Below are 27,430 nucleotides of genomic sequence, written 5' to 3'. Positions count from 1 at the left end.
TTGTTTGTGTTACCTTTAGGATTTGCATTTGTTATTAATTGATCCCTGTTCATTTTTGTCTTCTGCATTAAAAAAAGGTGAGGACTACACAGCTCTATTTATTAGGTTGATCCACCCTATTCTAACATGTGGCTCTATACATGACAACCTCTCAATAAGTAGCTAACTTATCCTAATTTAATTTCAGAAAACATGAACTAAAATCTTTGCATTTTGCCTGGTGGGTCTCAGGCCATTTCCTGAACTACATGGGTTCAAATCCTGGCTCGGTAACTTACTGTGTTTATAATTTGAACAAGCATATGTGAGCCTACCTACAGCTAGGTTTTTCAGTCTGTAAAATAGGAATCATATTAGCAAACTCATAAGATTATAATGGCAATTAAATGAGTTAGTATGTATATATTATATGACATAAAAATCAGAGACAGTAATTATTCAACAGAATTTTAGTATTTTATCTTCAATACCATCTGGTTAGGTAGGAACACCAACCAGATATAATTCAAAATTCTTTTGAAGTATGGAAAACAATATTTAATTTTGCCTTAGATCTTCAGTTGTTATTATTATAATATGCTGAATGTTCTGTGGATGCCTTTGTTAGAAGGGATGGTCATCTCTGTTACCTGAGGATATAGTAAATGCTAGACTGTCATTAACCTACAATGAAGCTTCCTTTGGAAAATATTGATAACTTCCTACAAAGGAAGGCTAGTTAATTGGTCCATCTTGTCTTCTAGATTATGCCCTTCCCACTACAGCCTCTTTTGTTGATACCAAGAAAACAGCATCCTTTCCTCAGTAATGACACAGTCTTTTTGTGACAACTCACTCTCTCATCATCAAGGACATGAAAATACATTGTGAATTTTTTTCCCCTGCTCTCTCAAGTTGTAATGACACAAAGCAGCTTTCTATTCTTGAAGATGGCAAATTTATAGCCTTGGACATAATTTCCATGGTAACAGACCACAACTAATCAATTTTGTCTGTATATAACCGTAAAAATATCAATTAGAAAGAGAAAGATGCTATTGATATTAACAGGTTACAGACCAATACAATTTGCCAAACTGTTTGCTATTCTGGAAATCAGAAAAATATTAAAACCCACAGGCTATGTAACTAATGGAAAAAATATTTTTGTCTGACTTAGTAATATCACAGCATATTCCAAATATGTATTATGCCATATACAATGATTATTAGTTGTATATTGATTGTATGGTTAGTTTTATATGATTTCAGATGATTATGTTAGTATCATAGCATAGCATATACCCAGGAAATCTCAAATGCACTATACAGATCTATTTTTATACTTATTTTTTTTTGCAGCTTATAGCTTTAAGATCAAATAACATAATAGTATGATTCAAGATGAAAATGTCAACTATAATAGTTCCAGTCAAGAATAGAATGTGTGGAAAATATTTTGCTTGAGAGCCACAATTAGTGTTTGTCAGTTGATATTACATTGAAGATTACTTAGCTTCTCTGTTCCTTATTTATTTTAAAGGCAAGGAGTTGGACTAATTGTCCAATTTGGTATATGCCTTTTAATTAGCATCTTAAAATTCCTCTTCTGGCATCTATGTAACTGTTATGACTTCATTGTTTAATATCCTCTGTGTCCCTCTCCTTAAAAATTAGTAGTCACAGTAATCCTGCCTCTTCATCTTTCCAGTTATTTCCTAAACAATGTAATGCATATTGTTAGCTTCGGTTTCAACTACTAACTTTTGAATCGACATTTGCCCAGCTCAGACGGCTTCCTGAGTCTCAGATCCATATTTTAATTACATGCCCAGTTGTCTCATAGGCATTTTGAACTAAATAAGTCACAAACAGAATTTATTATCTTGCCCTACTTTTTTTTTTTTCACTTTTCTCCTGAATTAATGACAACTTGTGGCTTAAGCCAGAAGCCTGAGAATGAACATAGCCCTATAACTCTTTCACTTCACATTTCAAGTCACTCACAAAATCTCACTGATCTCTCCTCTACTTGTGTCTTGAATACACACTTCTGGTCACAGTTTGTTTTCTCCCTAACTTACTGATGGCTTACTATCTTCTGAGCACTGTGCTTACCCTCTAGGTGCATTTTCTCATTGAAATGTCACATTAACTCTGTGAAGTATGTGCGATCATTGCTATCATTATCTGCATGATACAGATAGGGAACCTGAAGATTATGAAAAATTGTCCAAGGTCACAGAAAGAATATAGCAGAGCCAGGGCTTGGATTTGTTTCTGGTTGCCAAGTTCATGTCCTTATATAGAGCTGTAATCAGATCCTCCTGTCCTCTCCTTTAGACTTCTGGTGTCCATTTGCTTTCTTCTAGGGCAGCTGTTTTCAAAGTGTGGTTTGTGAACAACTGGGGATTCCTGAGTTCTTCCCAGAAGGATGGGTGGGGAGGGGTGTGGGGAGGGCCAGAGTGTTGAGGTTTAAACTATTCCCTAATAATACCGAGATGTCAACTGCTGCTTTATACTGTTTTGGCATTTGCATTGATAATGAAAAAGTCATGGGGTCAAACTGCTTATGACTTAGCAGATGTCCAGGTAGCAGCATCAAACTGTAGTGAGTCATTGTTTTTTCATCACCATACACTTCAAGTAAGAATAAAAAATCAGTTCACATAAGAAAATTTTTTGATAGCAAACAAGTAAATATCTATTTTGCTAGACTTGACTCTAACAAGCTTATTTAATATTTTTAATATTCTGTATGATAAAATGGGAAGACTATATAAAGCATTTCTGCAGCATATTGAAAGAGCCTGTTATCTTAAGGAAAAACACTTATGTGAGTCAAGAACTGAATAAACCACTTTTTTTTTTTTTTTAACTTGGAATACCATTTTCGTTTGAAAGAAGAACTGACAAATTATGGTTATTCAGATTCGGGTATTTGGCAGATATTTTCTTAGAAATTAACAAAAGAAAAGCCTGTCACTTCAGGAAAAGCAAATGCCAGCATTTGTTGTCAGTGTTTAACATGGAGCTTTTACATGGAAATTGGAATTTTGGAAAACTTTTACCTGCCCCTGGGAGCTTGACAGTCTCCCAATACATATTAACTTTTCTCATGAAACTAGTATTGATGCTAATGGATTTTTGAATGTTACATAATAAAATTTATTGACACTCAGAAAATCTGCATAACAATAGACATTTTCCAAATGATCCTTACATGATGGTGCAAAATCCATCCAAAGGGCAAAATCAACAAATGTTCATGATATAGTTTTAGATTCCATACTGAAACCAGTTTAGGAAGTTCTCAGTTGTAGTGTTTTTGGTGTATAGCAAGAACATTCACACTTACCTGAAAAGGCAATTAAAATATACTCTCATTTTTTCAGCTAGACATACACATACAGATACATACACACAGGATTTTCTTCCTGTATTTCAGTGAAAACAACGTATCTACACAGATTGAACTCAGAACTGCACAGGAGAATCCAGCTATATTTCATTAAACCAGATAGTATATTTATCCAAATGAAAAACAAATTCATTCTTCTTACCCAATTCTTTCATTTGGGAAAATATCATTATTTTCATTAAAAATCTGTCCTGTATGCAAATCTATCTTGTATATTCATTTAAAAGAGCTTATTAAGATAATAAAAGTTTTCAAATGTTCTGCTTTGATTTTTGATGGTAAATATGAATAGATAAAATCCTCCCTCATTAACAAAGTCTCTTTGAAGGTCATCAATAGTGTTAGGAGTTTAAAGGGATCCGAAAACCAAAACACTTGTAAACTATAGCTCTAGATCTTTCTTTGTCTCTCCTTTATGCTGCCATCAGCTTTTTAATCTTCAGCTTAATCATGCAACTCCCCATTCATGGTTTACCTTAGAGTACTATAAAAGTCTTTCAGTGATCTGAAAGATATATATCCTGCCTAACTTTCCAGTACTTTCTCTTATCATGTTCTTTTGGATATGGTTGGTCTTCAGCCATATGCTACTGCTTATACTTCCTCCCAAACTCTCCTTGTTCTTTGTTATTTCTGGGCCCATGCACACGCTGTCTCCCTACTTAGTATGATGTCACTACTCATTTGCCTTAGCAATACTCCCTCAACTACCATTACCAAAACTAGTTCATCAAATCCCAACTAGTCTTGAAAATTTACTCCAATAACACTTTCTCAAGAAAACTTCCCTAAACATTCCACTCCTCCCTTCCCTGGGAAGAATAAATTGCTTCCTTTTATAGACCTTAGACAGTAATCAGTAACCAGTTATATATAACCAATTATATATAATTATAATTATTTATATAAAAATCTGTTTCTCCCACTAGGATGTCAGCTCCATAAGAGTAGGACCATGAACGCACATCAATTGTGTTGAGACACAGTCGTACCTCAAAAAATATTTCTTGAATAAATGATCTTGATGCCCCTTTTTCAAATTCTGTAGCTTATCTCATTAATAGGGTATTTTAATCACAGTCTTTTTTTTTTTTAACAGAGGGATACAATTGTTTTACTTACACTCATACATTTACACATTTAGACACTTTGGTTTTTAATCAAATACATCATCTCCTGGGATCTTTTTTGTCCTTGAGAGGACAGTTCTGGAGAAAATTTGGCATATTAAATTTGATGTATTTAATAAATTATTATGCACATATTTTCATTAATAATTTATATTCCACACCAAGACATCTGGGAAAATTAATTTTTAAACATCTGCTCTAATAGGAATATAAAATTATATAAGAGCTATGTATAATGAGCTCACAGAGAACAAGAAAGAGAGAAAAAATTAAAATAGAACTGCCAAAGACTATGAGAGGTTTCTAAACAGCAAAGCTGCTAGTAAAGCCAGGAGAAGATCTGCACACTGTAATTTGTAATGTTTTAGCCTATCCAAATATTGGGTGAACGCTAGTGTCCTCTGCAGAGGAAAAGCTGAGAGTGAAATTGGCCTGGCTGCTCAGGATTTGGAGACAACAGGACAACAGCATTGGGATTTCAGAGAGACTTCACTTTTTAAAAAAAATCTATTATATATATATTTTACATCATTCTTCATTTTTGTACAACATATGCTTTCGCCTCTCAGGTGTAGTCCCCATAGAGTTCCCACCAGCAATTCACCTGTGCACCATCACCATAGCCCCTTGTGCTCTTCCCTCCTCTGTTTTGATCCCTCTCCTTCCCCATCCCCTGCAGAATGTCTCTGATTTATAGTTGCCTATTGATTTTGGTGTTTAATTTATTATGATATTTTCCCCTGATCCCTAATTGGTTCCCCTATATTCCTCCTGTAAGTGAAACCATCCAATATTTTTCTTTTTTTTTTTTCTGGCTTATTTCCTTGAGCATAATCCCATCCAGCTCCATCCGTATTGCTGTGAATGACATGAGTTTATTCTTTTTGATTGCTGAGTAATATTCCATTGTGTATATATACAACCTCTTCTTGATCCAGTCATCTATTTTTGGGTATGTGAGTTGTTTCCATATCTTGCCTATTGTAAATAGTGCTGCAATAAATATAGGGGTGCAGGTATCCTGTTGAAGTAATGTTTTTGTGTTCTTTGGGTAGATTCCTAGAAGTGGAATTGCTGGGTCATATGGTAGCTCCATTTTTAGTAGTTTGAGGAACCTCCATACAGCTTTCCATAGTGGTTGGACCAGTTTGCATTCACACCAGCAGTTCTTTACTTCTTTTTGATTAAAACTCAAATTGTTTATTCTAGATATTAGTAAGTGAACAAGAAGTTAAAGCACACGTCTTTTCAAATAAATTTTCATTGCTTTGTGATGGTACCTTGTTCCATGTCCTCTAAGAGAAGTCAGAGGACTCTGTAAAGATTATTGAAAGCTTCCCACATTAGATAATTTAAGTTAATTTCATTCAAAATTTAGGATTCAGGAGACTCCAGTTAAGTGTGTTCAATTAGTTATTTCTTTGGTGCAAAGTGTTGCTACGTATGATGAGATATGTCAAAGGCATTGAGGCTAAGAAAGGTTAAATGACACAAGCAAACTCCTGGTGACAAATTTAGTGCTAACCTAGATCTCCGATTCCTGTTGCTCCATGTTTTTTGTAAATAAAGAACCAAAAATCTGTTCTATTAAATTTTCAAATACAAAAACAACCCTTCTTCCACCCCTAAGAAAGCAACCATGTTTCTTAATTTATTTTTCATGCTGTTTCATTACATTTAACACACTTGGGAAGAGCCTTAGTCATTCAATTCACGCCAGGCAATGAGAAACAGGTGAATTACAAATTCCTGGTTAAGACTTAGTTAATATGCAAACTCTTTCCACACTCAAAAGATTAAAAGTTGTGACCATTCCACACAGTCTAGAGCTGGATAGACTCTGTGACTGTTGAAATTGACAGAAAATGGCTGAAAACATTAATTCTACTTTGTGCCATCTGCCATGAATATAGAAAGCACAAAATAAATTGCTGATTGACTTTTTAGTGAAATCAAATAATCTTACATTTTCTGATTCATATGCCACTTGATGGAGTAAAAACAAAACAAAAGATCAGTCCCACCACAAATCAGATGTTTTTTTTCCTCAGAATTAGAAGGAAAAGTGGAATAATATTTTGACAAATCTGAAAATTTATAACTTATTTAGAATGTATCTTCAAAATAGCAGGAAATATAAGTAGTAATTGAATTTATACCTGTACAACTACTAAAAATTCTTTTTTGACATTGGAATAGGTCAGGAAACCAGTATTTCAGATATGAACTAAAAACAATAATAATAACCTATATCTTTTTTTGTGCTACTGTAAATCTAGAGATTCTATTTGCCTATAAGCTCAGTATACCCAAGTGACTATCTGCTAAGAATTAGAAGGCCCTTTAGGGATCAAATGCTATGTGGACTAGGCTAAGTGTAGGGGTGAAGTGGGTGGATGTTTGGGGGTAAGGAAATGTTACAGATGACTTTGATGATTTCTCTGATGCTGTGTTTGCAGATCATTCTGCAAAATGACTGATGTATTCATCATATTTTATTGTTATTTTTTTCTATTTTCTATCTTGATTTTTAACTGTGATTTTTTGGCACAATGCAAAAGAAAAAACTGTTAGCTTATGTTTAAAAATTTATGTAGCTGATTTCCTGTATTTTTGACAGTTTTGTCACATTTCCCACAGAGAGATTTTTTTTTCCTTCCCCTGGGAAACTGAACAGGCCACTCCACATGCCTGCCTTCTCTCCTTCCATCTCTCAACCGGGTGCGAGACATGTGTGAATGAGCCCCTGTACTCTGCAGTGCTCAGCCTGTTCCTGCATTCTGTGGTCAGATGTGGTACCAGTAAGTCAAGACCTTATGTAAAGGAGAGTGGCTTGAATTATGAGGATGCTTGAAACCACAAGAGAGGAAATAGCTAGAGCTACTGAAGAAATTAGGTTATGGTAGCCGACACAAACAATGTTTAATAATCCCAGAAGCTATTCTAGACACTGAAAAATCAAATTTTGACAATTAAAGACAGACAAAATAAAAACAAACCCTTGGATTCTGACAACATAACTGAGGTTACCAGAGGGGAATGGCATGGTGGTAGGTCCATAGGCTAGAGGGAGTCCAAAGGGCAGCAATGGGGGCTCATTGGTACTTAGTGGCAGGAGTGTTTGGGATTCATACACTTGAAGGATGTGAACCTCTACTTCTAAAATGTAGTCAGTGTTGTAAACCAGATTAACTCAATTAAAAAAAAAAAGAATGTCTGAAGCCCTATTTTTGGAACCTTATATACATTATCTCATTTTGTCCTCAAAATAACCCAGTGAGTGAGCATTGTAATCCCATTTTATATACAAAAATAAAATGTATACACTGTGTAACAAATATCAAAATAGAAAATAGAAATCATAACAACAAAATAGAATGACTACATCAGTCATCTTGTAGAATGATTTACGGTCACAGCATCCGACATTAATTTAAATTAGCACATTTATACCTTACAATGACTGGTGAGTTTAGTACTCATATTATCCCCATTTTATAGACTGAGACTGAAGCACTGAGGGTTATATTTTACAAAGCCATGCATCTCATAAGTAGCAGAACCAGGGCTTAAGGCTGAGGGAGTTTAGTTATATAAATGATGATTTTACCCACTATGTTACATGGAAGATTCAGGAAGAATACCAAAATTGTTTTGGAATATAGCTGAAAAGTAGCAGACAGGGAAAGAAGAAAAATATATTATGTATTGCCTTAGAAGAAACAAAGGTGAAGAGCTAAAAGGAAACAGTTTTGAGTTCCCTGACATTGTTGATGGTTAGACCTTGTTGGGAGAACCAGTGATGGACAGTGGTTGGAGAGAAAAAAAAGTGGATCCCTTAAGCACATTTATTGAGTATGCTATAATAATGTCTCAGAACAGACTTGTGATACATTTATAAAGGTGGCTTGCTGAAAATTAGATTGAATGATAATGTTCCAATTTAAAATTTCTAGTGCAGCACCAAGAGTACTACTTAATATTTATACTTTTATTTATTTTTATTCTTTTAATACATATAAATATTTTATTTTTAAATTATTATTTCTTTTTTCCTGAAGTAACACTGCATTATAATATTATATAAGACTCAGGTTGAATCACTGAAAATCAATATACCTATGTACTACATTAATTTCACTTCTAAAAGTAAAAAAAAAAAAAAAAATGACTGACAGAAACAAGAAACTTTTTAATCCCTCTCTATTATTTGTTTCCCTAGCTCATGCATTTTTAAAAAAATTTTGTTGTAGGCAATTCTTATGCAAGAAGCTAAACATAATTAAATGTGCAGGATGAAAAGATGGCACAGGCACTGCTGGTACCCCCAGGACCCGAAAGCTTCCGCTTTTTCACTAGAGAATCCCTTGCTGCTATCGAAAAACGTGCTGCAGAAGAGAAAGCCAAGAAGCCCAAGAAAGAACAAGACAATGATGATGAGAATAAACCAAAGCCCAACAGTGACTTGGAAGCTGGGAAGAACCTTCCATTTATCTATGGAGACATCCCTCCAGAGATGGTGTCAGAGCCGCTGGAGGACCTGGACCCGTACTATATCAGTAAAAAAGTGAGTTATGACTTTACACTGTGAATATGTCTTTAATTAAACCCTCAACTTTAATATACTTTACTCAGGCTCATATACATATACTGAACCATGACATTTCTACTGTTAAAGATTTTATAATACTTTTTTTATTTCCACTTACTTTTAAGAACAATGTAAGCAGAATAAACAGAAACATTTATAAGTAAGTCGTTTGGCTAAAGTGCAAAGACATGAAAAGATGAATAATTTCTGTAATTTCATGTAGTTGATATAGTCATAATTAAAATTGATGTCAACAAAGCAAAAAAAGTGTTGTTGCTGACATATTTAAGCATGTGGTGGACAATAATAATAACAGTGCAAAAGAAACATTATGGGTAGATGTACTTATTTTTTAATTTTTATTTGGATTTATGTTTTGTATGTTAGTGGGTTATAACTAATGTTTCACTTAACATTCTCCCATGGGAAGATAATACATTGAGAAACATGGAAACATGTTTACCAAGATATATATATATATTTTTTTTTTTTTTGGTCCACTAATATGGAGTATGATGGGGGAACTTCTCTTAACCATATTTAATTTGTAACAGGCTGGAGTCTAAAACACTTGCATACTAACAAACCATCACTCTGAGAAGAAAGAAGGTCAAGAACAGGAAGCCAAAAACCTCAATTTTTTTCCATATATATATATATATATATATATATATATGACTTAAATCTATAGTTATGATTCTGTTTTTCTAACATTAGGATAATCACATAATTCTGCCAAAATTAGCTAATAATTATGGTTAAGCTAACTGTGCAGTATGTTATGGGAAATAGTTTAAAGGTTTATTTTTATTTATTTATGAATACAAGAATTGGGGTGTAGGCCAGTGGTATGGGGTGTGAGGATTCACCAGAGACAGAGTGGGAAGCAGAACAGGAGGATCTACTGAAATACATTGCTGATGGGAGCAGTGGGTGAGACAGGAGAGGTCTGCTTCGCCATGTGGGTTACTCCCTGGCCAGGGATTGAATTCATGTTGCAGGGTTGGCTATAGCTTGATAGTGCTGAGACTTTACCCTTTGCACCACCAGGGAGGCCCCTGAAAATATTTTAAAAGAGTGATAGATTCTACTTTAGATAATGGAGTATTTTGGCATCTTGAAAACACACTTTATATTGATCAATATTTCACATTCACAAGTATTTAAAAAGTCTATATAGAAAGTGAAGATTAATATCACCACAGTTGATGATTTATGGATTTAAAGAAGATATGAAATGCCTTAATTAGCTAAAACCAGCCCCCTTAAAAGGAAAACCTAAAGAAATTTCATTCTTCAAGTAGTAGACAATTTAACTACAAGATCAGTGAAAGCTAAAGGAAATGACAATGAACCATTCAGCATGGAACTTGCCCACTGCTCTAAAAGGACTGCTTCTTAAACTTGAATGTACCATACAAATCAGCTGATAATCTTCTCAGTATACAGATTCTGGCTTCACAGATGTGGAGTGAGGCCAGAGATCCTGCTCTTACTAGCCTTCCAATGAGACTCAAGCTATTAATACATAGGCCACATGTTAAATAGCAAGCTTTTAAAATACCATTGAAAGCAAATTTAAATAGTCACACAGGCCTTTTTTCTTTTTAGACAGTTTCATGAAAGGTGGCATTTAATATACAGTGATGCACTTCTAAAAATAAATTATTCTGGTACTTTACCATAGAATTAATCAAGAAAAATTTGAAATTTAGTAACTCTTATCACACACAACGAGAGTGAGACATTCCCCATGGGAAAAAAAATCTCTGAGAACTATTGATTGAAACTATTTGAAAAGATGCTTTCAAGAGATGCAGGTATGGCATCATTAAAATTATTTGTTACTTAAAGAAAGGGAGTATTTTTAAGAAAAGGAATTGGTAAGGGTGGGGAGGGGGGAGATAATAATAGAAAAAAACATTAGCATTTCTCAGGAAAGACAGATCTGTGGTATTTGCCCTAAAAGCATTTTCTTCTCAAAATCAAGTCCATTTCATTATAGAGAGGCTACACTGGGCTACCTAAAAGAAATGTCATTTAACACTCTACACCATTTAATGACACTGGCTTGTCTGAACTTCATCTTCAACAAAGATCTTTCTGCTTATGATTTGTCTTCCCATAAATCTTCTTAAAATGAAAGAATGTTCTGGTTATGCCACTGCAATTATTTCAGTTCATGTGATAGTAATATATATCATTGTAAATAAATAATAACTGGCATTCTGAGTTTATATGTCAGACCATTAGGTCTGGTTAATGTGACTCTGCCACTGAGAAACAAAATTGTTTTTTTGTGCTAGCAAAGTCAGATATCTTATTTCCCTGTCTGAGAACCAGACTTGGACCCTGATTTGTTCACAGTGGTTCTGACCCATCTTGGGAGATGTCCAGACAGCTATCTTCCTGGAGTCTGCACTGCTCTCCTTCATGAAATTGCCTATACAGATTAGATGCGGTTGTTATTAAAGAAAAAGGTAGCTTGTGATTCTTAGTAAAGGAGCTAAGGAAGACTTTCTGAAGTTTAAAAATGCGACATGAGGCATGTGTTAACTGCATGAAATAATGCAGGTTAAAAGTCATTTTAAAACTATAAAGCATTAGCTGTTTGCCTCTAATAATCAATGATACATTGTATACATCTAGTTTAATGAGATAAGTAACAAAATATATTTTAATAGCATTTAAATTGACCAAATAATAACTTTAAAATAGTGACAGTGATATGATGATGATAACAATAATAGGTAAATGGTGGATTCAGGATTTGTACCCAGGCAGTTGGGCTGAAGAGTCAGAAATCTTAACTACTATGTGAAAGTATACGTGGTATTTATTACTATAATAAAAGAAAGTGTTTAAAAAGTTGTACAATTTTTGAATTCTCCATTGCTTTGATTCTACTCAGAGAGGTAATTTTTATTCTTGTCTCAAGTAGTATAAATTTTAGTGAATGTAAAAGATATGCTTTTACCTGGGTGAAAGAAGCAAGCAGCATTCCAGAATGAACACTGACAAATTTCACGTACTTGGAGCTACAACACTCATTGCCTTTGTAGCAACATGTAGTACTGCTGCTTTTTTAAAATCACATCATCACTTATTACTTGGATATCAGATTTTTGAATTTATCCTTCCTCCAATCACCTGTCATCCTCTCCAGTAATTTCCAGTTTAGGTATATCACCTCTCAGTAACATCAGAGCTCCAATTTTCACATGTCTTTCTAATAATTCTTCCACTATATAGGACATTAGTATTTTAATACTCATTTCTCAGAGCTCAAGGTTTTCTTTGTGCCAGGTATTGCTCCCCATAAGTAAACATGAATTGTTTTCTTAAGGCCTGCTGTGTTATAGAATCTATAAATTCAGTGATGATGCCCTTATCCTATCATTTTCAACCTTACTAGGAAAACAAAGGCTAATCTTGCAGCAGAGGCAGAGGTGCCACGTTAAAGGGATAGTTCACTCCTATTCATTCTATTTTGGGAGATTTTTCAACATAAAATCCTCTCCTAAAGTTACAAGTGGCCAATGATTTTTTTCAGGGAAATTGTTTCAAAAAAGCATTAGCAAGGGCACTTTAAATTATAGTTTATTTTTACATTTACTACTGTCACTGAATGCCTAAATGGATCTAGATTGTTTGACTATCTTATTAAATGATCTGATCTTGAGAATTCAAGAAACTCGTGCAATGCATTTGTGCTTCAAGAGCAGTCTTCCCAAGTACCTGTGGATAACCTCACTGCTAGTAAAGAGCTGTTTGCTTGACTTTTGTGTGGATGTGTTCAAATTTATAGAGTGCACTTCACTGAAAATAGTTGGTTAGATAATAGTCGGCTTCATGGTCTTGATACAAAAGGACAATGTTCAGATAAATTGTTTTCTCTGCCCTTTATACAGTCACAATATAAATATTTCTGTCTACCTATTCAAATAGATGTTGTCAGAGAGCATGAGTGTATAGAGTACAGCCCTTAGTTAAAGGGTAAAAACATGTATTATTATGTAAACTCTATATAGATGTCTTAAAGGTAAATGACTAAAAGGTAAAATCACATTTAATTAAAGCAAGTATTTATTTGCAAATCACTATATTAAATACTGTGAAAGAATAGAGAAAAAGTAGATTTACAGGCTCTTTGTGCTCAATGGGTGATAACAATTTCTAACCTAGTCCTCCATGCAATAAATTCTACCTGTAACTCTCTGTTTACATAATTGCAAGCAATATGCCAACATGTGCAAATTAATATACCAAGATTTACTGGTAAAGGGAAACAACTAGGGTGTGACCAAAAGTCAGTGTGATTTACCTGGAACTACATGCAAAGGGAGGTGATTTTGAAAGCTGATCACATTTCCACAATGTAGAGATTTTTCAACCTTGCATAAGCAGGTGCAGATGCAGATGCATCTTATTAAAATCACCTAAGGAAAGTTTTTAAAACACACATCTATGTGCCCATTTTCCAGATTCAGTTGGTCTGGTGTAGGAGCCAAATGTTGGTAATTTAAGTAAGTAGGATTTTAACTGTCAGGTCTGTTATGGACCTGAAATGGGAGGTTGTTAGAGGACCTTTGCAGTGCCTCCTTCTTCTAGGGTTTATCATTTTCAGAGTTGTAAAGAGAGGTTAATGATTGTGAGTGGAATTGACAAGCGGGGTTGAATTAGCTGGAGCAGAGATGCCTTAGTAGGACACAAAGAAAAGATGATCCTAGAGAGTGTTAGTATGTAATCATTGGGTGGCACAGCTCAAATGCTAACTTGATGATTATAGGTTTCAGATCATAGGTTTTTAGCTATGGAATGCCCTTTGAAAGGATATATTTCATCCCCATGCAGCTGTCCCTTCTTAGTATTACCAGCAGATTTATAGTATCAGCAAAACAAGGTTATTCTGTGTATTTAAAGATTTTGAAGTAGGACAACTACTTTAGGGAGAATAGGGAGATATCATAAACTTTGGAGCTAAATGATCTGATGTTATTAACATATTTATGAAAGATAATTTTAATAGCAAGGCTGTGCAAAATAATCGGAAAAGTTAGCAAAGCTGAAAGCATATGGTAAGTTTTAAATAGAACTAACGTCTGTAAATTACCTTAAAAACTTGGTAAACATTTTGTGTAGGACCATCAGTTTGTTATGAAGTAGTTGGGACCTTAGAGACAGATTAAATGGTAGTAAGTCATATCTTTATTTGTGGATATATGTTAATTTAGGGGGAAAACATATATTATACCAACCAAACAAACAAGTTAGAACAAACAAAACATGTAAAAAGTTCATGTGTGTGAGCTTTTCAAGTGAGCCACATGACTAATGTAGTAATTTTTCTCTATTTTCTTTTTCAGACTTTTATAGTATTGAATAAAGGGAAGGCAATTTTCCGATTCAGTGCCACCTCTGCCTTGTACATTTTAACTCCACTAAACCCTGTTAGGAAAATTGCTATTAAGATTTTGGTACATTCATATCCTTTTCATGTGAATTGTTGAAATGCTGTTTTGAGTTGTTGATTTTATAGAAAATGTCATTCTTGTTTTTAAATATATATAAAATTTCTTTGAGATTCATAGTAATGTTTAATCTATAGTTCTCACTGGTTTTCTGTGATTTATAACAAGGTTATTATAGAATGATTATTATGATTATAGAAGTAAAAATGAAACCATGATAGCGAATGTGTGTAGGAACAACAGCTTCTCCTTCACACTTTTATTAATCTAAATTAGACTATATATAGCCACTGCTAGAGAAAGAGAGTCTATTGTGGTCAGTAGTATTATTAATATCACCAGGCATTCAAACTTTTGTATCTTAATTGGCTGTATATCTACAATACCTAAATCCATCCTTCCGTCTTTCAGTAAATATCTTTTAATATCCTACTATGTGCTTATACAACTAGATGATAGTATATATTAAAAATTCATCAAATACAAAGCTGGTTACAATAATGGGTAGACTCAAAACAGACTTACATAAACAGACTAAAACAGACAAAATAGTGGTTAACCTAGAGAGAGGGCAAATAGGAATGACAACCTTTTCAGATATATTTGCATTCTCTCATCCAATAGTTTTATGTTGGAACCCATTTATATTTGCAAATAAAAGAGTCACTTCAAAATAATCATAAATTGCCTTAGAGTAAAATTTTACAATGATCATAGATAATGCTTATGAATGTCTCAAAATTGTGTTTATCTATTTAGGTATTAGGTTGTCTACATCCAGGGGGATAACTATATATCCTGGTAAGTTCCCTCAGGTCTCTAAATTAAGAGTAAAAAGTTAGAAATAATATTAAATTATTAGCCAAAAAAAGTCACTCACTCATACTGAAAACTCCAAAGGAAGGACTTATATGACTAATACCTAATTACAGAAGACTAGATTATCTAATTATAGCAGAAATCTCAATGTAATCTTAATATTCTGGCTCTAGATTCTCAGCTTTTTCATATTATATATATAATATGAAAATAAATGTAAACATTAGAGATTTTAAATTATATTTGAGTACATTGCTTACATTTATTTTGCTGAAAACTTACTAAAGAATTAGTAAGTTTTGCAGAGAAGTTTCACATAACTTATTGGAATACAAAATTGCCATTTGCTTCAAATAGAAGTCTCTCTATAAACTCAGTTTTGCCAGGTATGAAGTTGTGTTCTCTGAATTATATAGTTTTGTAAACAAATGGCAAATCAATAAAATTCATAGGAAAAATTCAAATTTGTGAAAAATTACATAAAGTGAAAAAAGACTGGACAAATATATGAAATAGGCTTTGAATTTTCTTATTGTTGCTATCATTTTATAACAAATAAGATTAATTTCACAGATAATCTATGTTGAGATTTTCTTGTTGTTATTTTGGGTCATTTGTAAATGACCACGATAATGTGCTAGCATTTATTCCTTAACTATAATCTACTTTATTCAGCATGCTTATCATGTGCACTATTCTGACCAACTGTGTATTTATGACCTTGAGTAACCCTCCAGACTGGACAAAGAATGTAGAGTAAGTAGGAATGAGATCTTAGAATGAGAAATGCACACTCAAGTTCTCTATCCATCTCTTTATGGTTGTAGTCTGACTTATGGTTTCCACTTTTTGAAGTCAGGCTAAACACTTCTAAGAAAAAGTTATTTCCATAATATGAAAGAAGATAAGGGAAGTTCTTTGGGGGAGTTTTTCTCATATGAGGTAAGTATTTTTTCCAACAAATTCATTATAGTATCGGTTTAAGAAAGGTTATAAATGGTATATAAATGATATATAATAATGAGTAAAAAAAACCCATCATTTAAAAGTTAAGACTCACTCATAGTTATGCATTTTAGATAATTTGATGGAAAAATTATTTTATTTCAGTATATTACTACTATTGTTATATTCTGATAAAATAGGTATGTGTTCAACTCTAAATTATTATGTTAGGCATTATGGTTACATGTTATATTGTAATGTCATATATTATGCTTGTTATATATTATACATTTTATTATACTTAGGAAAAACACATTTAGGTATTTAAACTATTTAGATGTTAGGTCATATTTAGGTAATTCAGTTTAGTAAGACATAGTATGCATACTAAAACACCAGAGATGTGTTGTATGTGTGTATGTGTTTATAAACTTAGGATACAAAATACTCAAAATATAAGGGGAAAACATGATTAAGGGCAAAGTATTCAAACTTAGGGAACTTTGTAAATAGAGCACTAATAACAGTAATAACAATCCCAGCAAAAAGATTATCGGCCTACTTAAAGCTCTATGAATATTTATATCTAAAAATCACCACAAAAAAATCCTTTGTCATCTCAGATACTGTGCCTCATCCTTCTTCTAGACACATGTGTCAGATTCTTCAAAATAAACCATTTGATTCAATATTTTAATGCAGAGAAAAAGGCCTAAATGAAGTACTTCTTGTGGATGACAAACTAGCCTGTGCTTACACTAAAGAAGCCAGTTTTGTTAATTTTCTGTGTTAGGGTTAAGGTTACTTCTTTTATTGCTGAGGATGTTCTGTTTAAGTTTGAGTGAGAAAATAATGACCCTGGTTCTTTCAAAGCATGAATATGTTAGGGGAAATTTTGCACAAACACAATTTCTGCACCATAACATTATTCCCTAATTTTTAAGCCCCATATAAGGTTATTCATGACAAAGAGATGTGTATTTTAGTGAAACAGAAGGTTTTAGGTTATGTAGCTTATTTATGCATGGTGTAATACACTGATCAAGTTTTGTTGGTTTAGTGAAAAAAAATTTAAATGCTCTTTTTAATTGCTAAATTTTTTAATGTACTATCAAATGGGAGATAAGTTATGACAATACTGCTACTTTTTTGCTTTTATAAATTTCTATGAGGGTTACCACACCATGCTAAGTCATTTTTCAGTGATTTAACTTCTTAAAGATTTTTGTGATAATAACATGAAAATTCTTCACAGAAATCATTCTAGAAAGTTCTGTTTTATATTGAAGCAAGATATCTAATAGAACCCTCATTTGAGATTTGAGGATTAACAAATAGACAAAAGTTTTATAAAACTATCCTATATCCCATCATAAATTACTGAAACATTTAAACATGTTTGTTTCCTTTATTTGTATGTTATTAAGAGGTAAGTAAAGGGAACACTTGATTATTACTTGAATATACAATTCTTTCTTTACAAAGTAATTTTTATCTATTATGGAATTTTATCTTAGCTTTACAAAATTTTGGAGTTAAAATTTTAGTCAGAAAATTTTGAACAAATATTCTCATCAATTATCTCTAGTCACTTGACAACAGACAGCAAGAAGACAAGCAAAATATTAGTGGCTACAGCCAAAAAATAAAAACAAAACAGAGCTCAATGAAAAGAAAACTCAATTCTGACATGAAAATAGAAATCACTGATAGCAGCAACAGTCCCTGTACAAAGAGACAGCAGCAACCAGTGGTCTAAGGAGCATAAATAGAGAGTGAGGGGAGTATTATGTAAGGCAAGACCCTTCTGCAGACATCACAATTATTGGAAAAAGACCTTGTAACATGGACAGAATTCCCAGTATGATTATGAGTCTAGTGGTGGCAAAGACATGGAAAATTGAGTTTCCTCTTGTTCCCATTTACCTGTTCAGTCTAGTTTGCTAACAGAAATTTCTGAACACCTATTCCATGCAGGGTTCTATCTCTGATGTTAAACCCGAGGACTTTTCTCCTTGTATAGGTATCAATACTCACCATATATTCTAAATAACCTCCCCAAATCTCTTACTTTTCCGAAAATAGGAATAGGATTAGGGATTTTAATCATACTCTTAGTAACTATGTAGATAGCTTAGAATTTCCTAAGCACAGACTACAGGGCACTGTCAATAGGATAAATAGAATATACATGTAAGCTGCCTCAGATAGCCTTTAACGAGGCCAGCTGCCTCTCCAATCTAAAATGTGATAATAAGTATGTATAATATGAAAGAATCTAAACTAAAATACAAGTAAACATAACCTGGTATTGAAAAGTAGGTCTCTTGGTGATAAAATCAGCTACTTTGTATGTTAAAGACAGCAATTATACTCATTCCTCATGAAATCAAGTTGTTACAAAAAGAAGAGGAATGTTCTTGAGGAAAATGTGATGATTTCTGCATTCGTTTTCCTCTTGAGAAAACAATGCAAAAATAATTTTCCACCTTTTTTTCACATATAAAATACTAGTAGGCTAGAAAAATATAATGAATTTCAATGAGAATATGTCAAATCTGTGTGGCTTGGGTGAAGTAATATGAGTAAACCTAAATTGTACTTTTTAAAAGAACACAATGTTGAAAAACAAGTACTCTCTCTCAACTATTTTTAGAAGAAACAGAAATATATTGCCAACACTCAAAGGAGAGAGGACTAGAACTGCACTATATCAAAACCAAACCAAAAACAAACTTTAGAAATCTGACTGTAAAACTGGGGCTTGGGGAAGAGTGGGAGTGGGGTAGGGTAGAAAAGGAAGGTGGGATGGGGCCCACCTAAGTGGAGGACCGTGGGTGCCTTGGTGGTGGGGGTGGTATGCTAGCATACACCCTAAAAGGTGGGATCCTATATTCTAAATAATATAATGCTGTAAATCAATATCACCTTAATAAAAAAAATAAAATCCAGCAAATAGAAATGTCTTTCCAGTTTTGAGGCTGAGCTTTGATTGTGAGTATAATTAAGTGACTTGGTGCAAATGCATAGCGCTAGTAGCTAGTATGAGGTTAAATTCAGAAATTTTGTTTATCCCTGAATTATGGTAATTGTGCAAATAATCACACGTAAAATACTAGTGAATTGAAAATTTTCTTGTGATGAATGAAATTTTTTACTATAAGTGAATCCAGAAAATGTTGCCTCTGGAGTATACTGTCCAGTGAAGGAGAAACACATGTGCTTACTGAAACTTGAATTTGGCTATTCTTGATCATTGAAATGATATTTTGTGTTTAATTGGACAGTGTTGCTTTAGACGGTTAAGTCTGATGATTATCCATAAAGAAAATAAAGTTATTATTCCAAAAATTTAAATAGTTAAACAAGATTAGATTCTTTGAGGAAGATATTCTCTCTTAAACCTTCTATTCAAACTTGTAAGATTAACTCATAGATTCTTTGATAAGTGGAAATAAAGAACAAGATTTTGTTGAATCGAAACACTACAAAATTACAGGATTTGCTACTTTTGATAACACCTAGTTTACTGTATTAAATGATGAAGCCAGGATTATTTTTTGTTTTGTTTTTTGCTAGGTATACATTCACTGGAATCTATACCTTTGAGTCACTTATAAAAATCTTGGCAAGAGGATTTTGCTTAGAAGATTTTACATTCCTTCGTGATCCTTGGAATTGGTTGGATTTCAGTGTCATTGTGATGGCGTGAGTATTTTTTAAAATTTGTTAAGCATAAAGGAATGAAAATAGTTGTACCATAAGCCAGGCCATTGTGACCTATTTTAAATGTAGAATTTGCTAATTAGTCAAATTAATTATATGCCTCATATATTTTGAGAATACATATTACAGTACATATTACAAGGTAAATACTGCTGATAGAGGAGCAATAAATGAAATTACTTTCATGCCATACAGTCTTTACTTCATCAAAATGAAGTTATTCATTGACTGCAATTTAATGCCACCAACTGTACTTTGATTAGTTTTGCAAACAAACTGTTCATATAATGAAAATTATATTGAAATAAAGCGGCAAAATTTTATTCCTTGAAAGTTTTCAGCATATGGCACTGAGATGTCTATTAGCAATTCTATTTGTTACACTCAAGAGCTTCTATATGTCAAACCCAGCATTAATTCTTTTATTTAGTATAAACTTTGCCAAAGCCATCAGTAACTCTGATTTAATCCTACAGGTATGTAACAGAGTTTGTAAGCCTAGGCAATGTTTCAGCTCTTCGAACTTTCAGAGTCTTGAGAGCTCTGAAAACTATTTCTGTAATTCCAGGTAAGAAGAAACTGGTGTAAGGTGGTAGGCCCTTTATATCTCCAACTTTTCTTGTGTGTTATTGTGTTTGTGTGTGAACTCCCTATTACAGATATGTGACAGAGTTTGTGGACCTGGGCAATGTCTCAGCGTTGAGAACATTCAGAGTTCTCCGAGCACTGAAAACAATTTCAGTCATTCCAGGTGAGAGCTAGGTTAAACACCGAGGCTGACTTTAAATTTAGTGTAATAAGAGTGAGGTTAAACTAGACCTCTAACGTTCTCTTTGATGCTTAATGTTTTTGTTTATCACATTGCAGTTCAGTTCCTAAAATTTTAGAAATACACGTTTGTTTATAAAGTCAGCCTTTGAGTTTAACAGAGAATTGCATGAGATGTCTATGAAAAATACTAGTTTTGTTCTCTCTATATATCTTTCTCTTGCATTTATAATGTAAAAGTTTTTTCTTTGACATTCTGAAGAAGCTTTGCTCTCATGGCTTTACTAATTTGGATTTTACCATTCACTGAAGATCTATTTTGAAAATGGATCTCCTTTTGAAGGAGAAAAGATTATTATGGAACAGCATGTACAGAGCATGAGATTTGAATTATTTTAAAATTCTTTTCTCCTTTAAATCATTGCTACTTGGAAGCCACTGTAAGGAATAGGTTGGAGGGAAACAACCTCATGAAACACAAATCTGAAATGAAAAATAACTGCAAGTTTGTCTTTAATGTCTGTGGCAGCATGTAAAGTCACAAACACAAAACTTCCTGCTTATATATTTAAACTTTCATCGTCCATTCTGAACTTTCAGAAAGCACACTGTTCATAAATAAAATCTGCTCTTCATTCATTTCTGGCTGTCTGTTAAGCTTTGGTGTCCTAACAGCCAAACAATTGTTTGTGCAGAAAGAGAATGTGTATGGCTACTGGGAAGACAATGGGCCAGTAGAAGTCTTTCCTAGCTGACCTCTTGTTCTCTCTCCTTAGGGTTAAAGACCATCGTGGGGGCCCTGATCCAGTCTGTGAAGAAACTTTCTGACGTCATGATTCTGACCGTGTTCTGTCTGAGTGTGTTTGCGCTCATTGGGCTGCAGCTGTTTATGGGCAATCTGCGGAATAAATGTTTGCAATGGCCCCCAAGTGAATCTGCTTTTGAAACCAACACCACTTCCTACTTTAATGGCACAATGGATTCAAATGGGACATTTGTCAATGTAACAATGAGCACATTTAACTGGAAGGATTACATTGAAGATGACAGTAAGAAATATTGCTACATTGTTAACCTTAGTATCGCTGACTGAGTTTACAATGAAAAAGAGTTGAGGCTGAGGGGGGTGAAGCCATCTTTATAAATATACTTTGGTATCTGCTTTAGAAATAACTGAGATAGTCACGAACTCATTTAATCCTAATGTCAACAGGAGTGATATGAAATGAAATCATTTACTCTCTATATTAACAGGTCATTTTTATGTTTTGGATGGACAAAAAGACCCTTTACTCTGTGGAAATGGCTCAGATGCTGGGTAAGAAACAGTTTTAAAAAATGTAGAAAACTTTATAAGAGAATAAACAGGAAAACATATACAAAGATGATGTTGTCTGTATATAGTAAAAGCTGGTGCTGCTTACCTAGGAAATATGTTCTCTGGCTTAATGATTTGTTTTGGTTATAAATTCACAGCTACTATAATCATCCCTTTGGGTGAAGACCTTTTATCTGAACTTCACAGTCAAGATATACCTGAATTATTGCCTCCAAAGGTGAAGGCCCACAGTCTGTCTTGTCTGTAAACTCGCCAGAGGTCTTTAAGATACACAGGGAAGAAAACATGAGACCAGCACATTTTGATTGGTATAGGCCATACTGATGGGTAGAGTATTGCTGTGGCTAGAAAAATCATAGAATATAACTTAGTCCTAAGGCTACAGGGCTTGTGGAGAAACCATTTTGAGAGATTTAGGTATTCTTGAAATAGTATGAAACCCTGAGTGCAAAGTCAAGGGGCAGAGGTGAGCCTGAGGCATATCTAATTCTGAATCAATAAACCTAAAGTTCATTTTTTTTTACATTCTACAATAAAGGATGCTGTAATATCTTACTCATCCTACTACTCTCTCATACTCAACATATTTCCCAAGAGCACTGCAAATTAATTTTAATTCAGAGCAGAGAGAATTGGTTTTTTTTTTAAGGCAAGCAATAGCAGTAGTAAATGGCTTTTAGACCACAAAACTTACATAGAATATACTTTGAGTCATACCAGAAAATGGGATACTGGAAGCAATCAAGATGTCTTCAATAGGAAAATGGATAAACAAACGATAGTATACTCATATAATGAACTATTATTCAGTGATAAAAAGAAATGAACCATCAAGCCACAAGAAAAGACACGGATGAAACTTAAATGTGTATTTCTACGTTAAAACATTTCTGAAACAGCTACAAAGTATGATTCCAATTCTATAATATAATAAAGATAAACAATAGAGACAATAAAAAGATCAGTGTTTTCCAGGGGGTGCAGGGTTAAATAGGCAAAATAGGAGATTTTTTAGGGGGGATAAACTGTTCTGTATGATTCTGTAATGGTGAACAGTAAGCAATTGTCAAAATGCATGGACCTTTACAGAACTAACAGTGAAGAATGCAGGCAATTTTTTGAAAATCACTTCTGAGGTTGGAGGATCCCCCGTTGAAATATGGATCATGCCAAAAGTTTGGAAATACATTTTAACTTTACGAAATAACCTCATTAAAAGAGGTGGGGGAATAGACACTAATCTTAGTAATTTTGGAAAAGATCCTGTGGTAATAAAATGGAACTGGATATATGAGTATGACCTCATGTTCAGTTTAATTCTGACACAGATGGTACACACAGAAGTATTTATATACAGAAATATCTGTACATGTGGGTGTATACAAATTAACACACACATATCTTCTTGCTCTGTCACTGAGGAACCAGAAGCAATGATACCACAGTAATACTACACACAATTAGCATCCAGGTCTTAAATTATAGTATCATTCTTCAATATATGACTCAGGACTTCTTGAAGAAATGACTGATTTTTAGGACTAGGGTAGAGAAGCCTGAAGTATCTTGCTGGTAGTAAGAAAGTACTATAAAAACAAAAGCAAAATACACACAGCCAAGGGGTTATATCAGAGGGATACAGGAATCAACTGAAAAAAATTCTCACAGTGGCCCAAACTGGAACAATTTGATGCACAAAATGAAATATCACTGCATTATAATTCAAAATAGAAAATACATATCCACATATACAAACTCAGACAAATGATTGAATTGAGAAAGAGCAATATATAGGTGAGAGATAACAGACAAATAGCTTATATAAAACTCTGCTCTGAAGAAGGGAGATTATAATTCCCCTTTCCTTAAAAGAGGGCTGCACATAGTGACTTGAGCCCAAGAAGTATAGTGTAGAAAAGAAACAGACAGGAAATTGAGTGGAGAAACACTACTCTGTGTCAGGTGATGAAAGGTAACATCAACATAAAATAATGGGCATGCTGAAGTATACAGCCTTGATGTGATAAAATGAGACTTTACCTCTACAGTCTTCCTCCCGAAATCCATAATCTCAATTTAATCATGAGACAAACATCAGACAAGTTCTAATTGAAGGACATTCTTCAAAATACCTGATCAGTATTCCTCAAAATTGCCAAGATCACCAGATTCAAGAAAAGTCAGAGAAAATGTCACAACCAAAAGGAGTGTAAGGAGATATGATGACTAAATGTAATATATGGGCTCTTGGAATATAAAAAGGGTATTAGGGCAAAACAAGAATCTGGGTCAATTATGGACTTTGGTTAACAATAATATATCAACATCAACTCAAAACTGTTCATACCAATATAAGATATTAATTTGAGGGGAAACAGGGCATGGATTATATGAAAAGTCTCTGTGTTATCTTAGCAATTTTTCTATAAATTTATTCTAGCAAATTCTATAAAAATGGCTAAAAAATGAAGTAGCTTATCAAGTGGTGAATTACTTTTTAGCTGTGTTCTACCTTGCATTTTTTAATCATTGATTCTTGCCTCTGCAAAAAATGGATTGGTGTCAGAGACAAAAGTGTATGGTTGCTGCCCATCTGTCATTCCAGATGTCTATAAACCTGATAACTTTGCACTGAAGTTTTCCCAGTAAGTTTCCTCTGATAACAGTATCACTTTGAGCAGTTACTTAAAGTGTTCTAGAAATGAAGACAAGAAAATTCATCACAGACAGTAACTCTGGGTTTTGACAATTCCTGTAAATCAACATTGACTGAGAGAGCTACAACTGCTATGCTGACCCTACCTCCATTTCTCTCTTATAGCCAATGTCCAGAAGGATACATCTGTGTGAAGGCTGGCCGAAACCCCAACTATGGCTACACAAGCTTTGACACCTTTAGCTGGGCTTTCTTGTCTCTATTTCGACTCATGACTCAAGACTACTGGGAAAACCTTTACCAGTTGGTAAGTATCTTACTGCATTAGATTTGCTATAACAGAACACTGCATACTGGGTAACCTATAAATTACAGAAATTTGTTTCTCACAGTTCTAGAAGCTGGGAAGCACAAGCTAAAGCACTAGTGTCTCATCCTGTTGAGGGTCCTTTTCCTGGTTCAGGAGCAATATACTGTCTTGTGTCCTAACATGGTTGATGGAGTAAGGCATCTCTGGAAGCTCTGTTATAAAAGCAGTAATCCCATTTATGAAGGCTCCACTCATGCTGATCTAAGCATCACCCAAAGACTCCATCTTTTAATACCATCCTATTGGGCATTAGGATTTCAACAAATGAATTTGGGGTGCAGAGAACAACAAGTTTTCAGACATAGCAATAAGATTCAAATTAAATATGCATAGGATTTATTTTTATAAACACATGTAAAATTACAAGTAGAGATACTTGTTTATCACACTTTAAAATACAAAGGCGGGACTGGTATAAAACAAGTGTGCCTAAGATTGTAAATGTTCAGTAGTTAGTGCATGTATATTGAGAACTTCTTACATGAAAGGCATTTTGCTAGCTATTATGCAGAATGCAAAGATTGTGCATCACTTTGATTTTATAATCTGCTTGTAAAGACAAAAAATGTGAAAAGATTTTGAAACCCAATCATATAAAAATTTCTAATTAAATGTATGGTTGAGTCTAGAAAAGGAGGAAATAAAGATGTCATCCCTAGCTGGTATGGAGAGTGGGTAGTGAATTATTAGGGTAGTGAATACCCACTGAAATAAATGAAAGATACAGTGTTGCACTAATATATTACCCTACATTATGGACCCCAAGGAAAGCATTTACTGCTGTTCAAATACATACTCAATATATACTATTTTGAAATGTGTATGTGTTTATATCAAATTATACTACAAACTTCAGGTCAAGTAACTATTACTGTTATGTGTGTACTTTAGCATGAAAATAATCTAAGTCAAAATATTTTGGATAAGGTTATTCTGGTGTTAAAATGCATAAACATACACACACAATAATAACAAATGATCTGGTGTGTCTCATAATGATATAAATACACACATTGCAAATTAGTATATATTAGATATATATCTGAATCCCAATAAAATGCTCTTCTTGGTCAAAATGTTTTGCATGACAATGGAATACTAATCAGCTATAAAAAATCATCTCTTGGCATATTTTACAATATGGAGGTGACTATAGGAGATTATGCTCATCAAAGTAAGTCAGGAGAAAGATAAATATCAGAAGGATTCACTCACATGTGGAATAGAGAAGTAAAGCAAATGGTAAGACAAAATGAAACCAAAATCAAACCCAAGATCTCTGACTGTAAAATTGAGGCTATCAGAGGGATAAGGGAAAGCTGAGAGCAAAGTGAGGGATGGGTCCAAGCTATGGTGGAGGACAAGGTGCCTTGATGGTGGGTGTGGTGTGGTAACACACATTTGAAGAAGTATGATCCAATACTGCTGAATCATATACAATGTTGTAAACCAATGCTCCTTCAACAAAAACTAAAGAAATAAAAAATTAACTTTCAGAATAAAAATATATATATATATGTATGTATTAGATGCTAAAAAGCATTAGTGTCTTCTGTACCTCTAGTAATCAGATTTTTATCTGGTGATGTTTTATAAAACACTGATGAAACTATCCTTTTTTTCCCTAGACATTACGTGCTGCTGGAAAAACCTACATGATATTTTTTGTCCTGGTGATTTTCTTGGGCTCTTTTTATTTGGTAAATTTGATCCTGGCTGTGGTGGCCATGGCCTATGAGGAACAGAATCAGGCCACATTGGAAGAGGCAGAACAGAAAGAGGCAGAATTTCAGCAGATGCTTGAACAGCTTAAAAAGCAACAGGAAGAAGCTCAGGTACTGAGTGATAATAGACAAAGCTTATTTGCTGTTTTTGTTATTATTTAGCTTGAAATAAAAATAATGTCTTATCATGACTTCTCATTTGGTATATAGGTATTGTCATTAGAAAGGGAAAACTATTCAAACCTAAAATTGTTTCTGAAGTTGGAGTCCAAGGAACTGTTACCTTATATGAGGAAGTTAATTGGAGGTAGAAAACACATTCGGGATAAGGTTAACTATGCAACTGTCTCATGAAACCTCAGGGGAATCTGATTCTCAGTTTAATGTGGAGAAGATACAGAACCGTATTTCCAACTAAATTTTTCATCCCTAAATTATTACATTTGAGATTTCGTTGTTAAGTGAACTCAATTATTAACAAGAAACTTTGA

The 27,430-nt window shown here is 33.7% G+C and overlaps 1 protein-coding gene across 1 annotated transcript in view; it reads left to right on the top strand.

Moving 5' to 3' along the window:
* SCN3A (sodium voltage-gated channel alpha subunit 3) overlaps window positions 1-27,430 on the top strand; it is an 83,063-nt gene that overhangs the window by 1,414 nt on the left and 54,219 nt on the right. The window contains exons 2-10 of the mRNA XM_054699808.1: window positions 8,825-9,097; window positions 14,488-14,606; window positions 16,078-16,167; window positions 19,936-20,064; window positions 20,742-20,833; window positions 21,627-21,899; window positions 22,105-22,168; window positions 25,011-25,152; window positions 26,844-27,050. Coding sequence (XP_054555783.1) covers window positions 8,834-9,097; window positions 14,488-14,606; window positions 16,078-16,167; window positions 19,936-20,064; window positions 20,742-20,833; window positions 21,627-21,899; window positions 22,105-22,168; window positions 25,011-25,152; window positions 26,844-27,050 — 1,380 coding nt within the window. The 5' untranslated portion in view covers window positions 8,825-8,833. The remainder of the gene's footprint in view (window positions 1-8,824; window positions 9,098-14,487; window positions 14,607-16,077; window positions 16,168-19,935; window positions 20,065-20,741; window positions 20,834-21,626; window positions 21,900-22,104; window positions 22,169-25,010; window positions 25,153-26,843; window positions 27,051-27,430) is intronic.

Source organism: Talpa occidentalis, unplaced genomic scaffold (genome assembly GCF_014898055.3).
Source record: "Talpa occidentalis isolate TD23 unplaced genomic scaffold, MPIMG_talOcc4v2.1 talOcc4.3, whole genome shotgun sequence".
NCBI lineage: Eukaryota > Metazoa > Chordata > Mammalia > Eulipotyphla > Talpidae > Talpa > Talpa occidentalis.
Note: the sequence above shows the minus strand (reverse complement) of the source record. Positions and strands in the feature narration are given on the sequence as shown.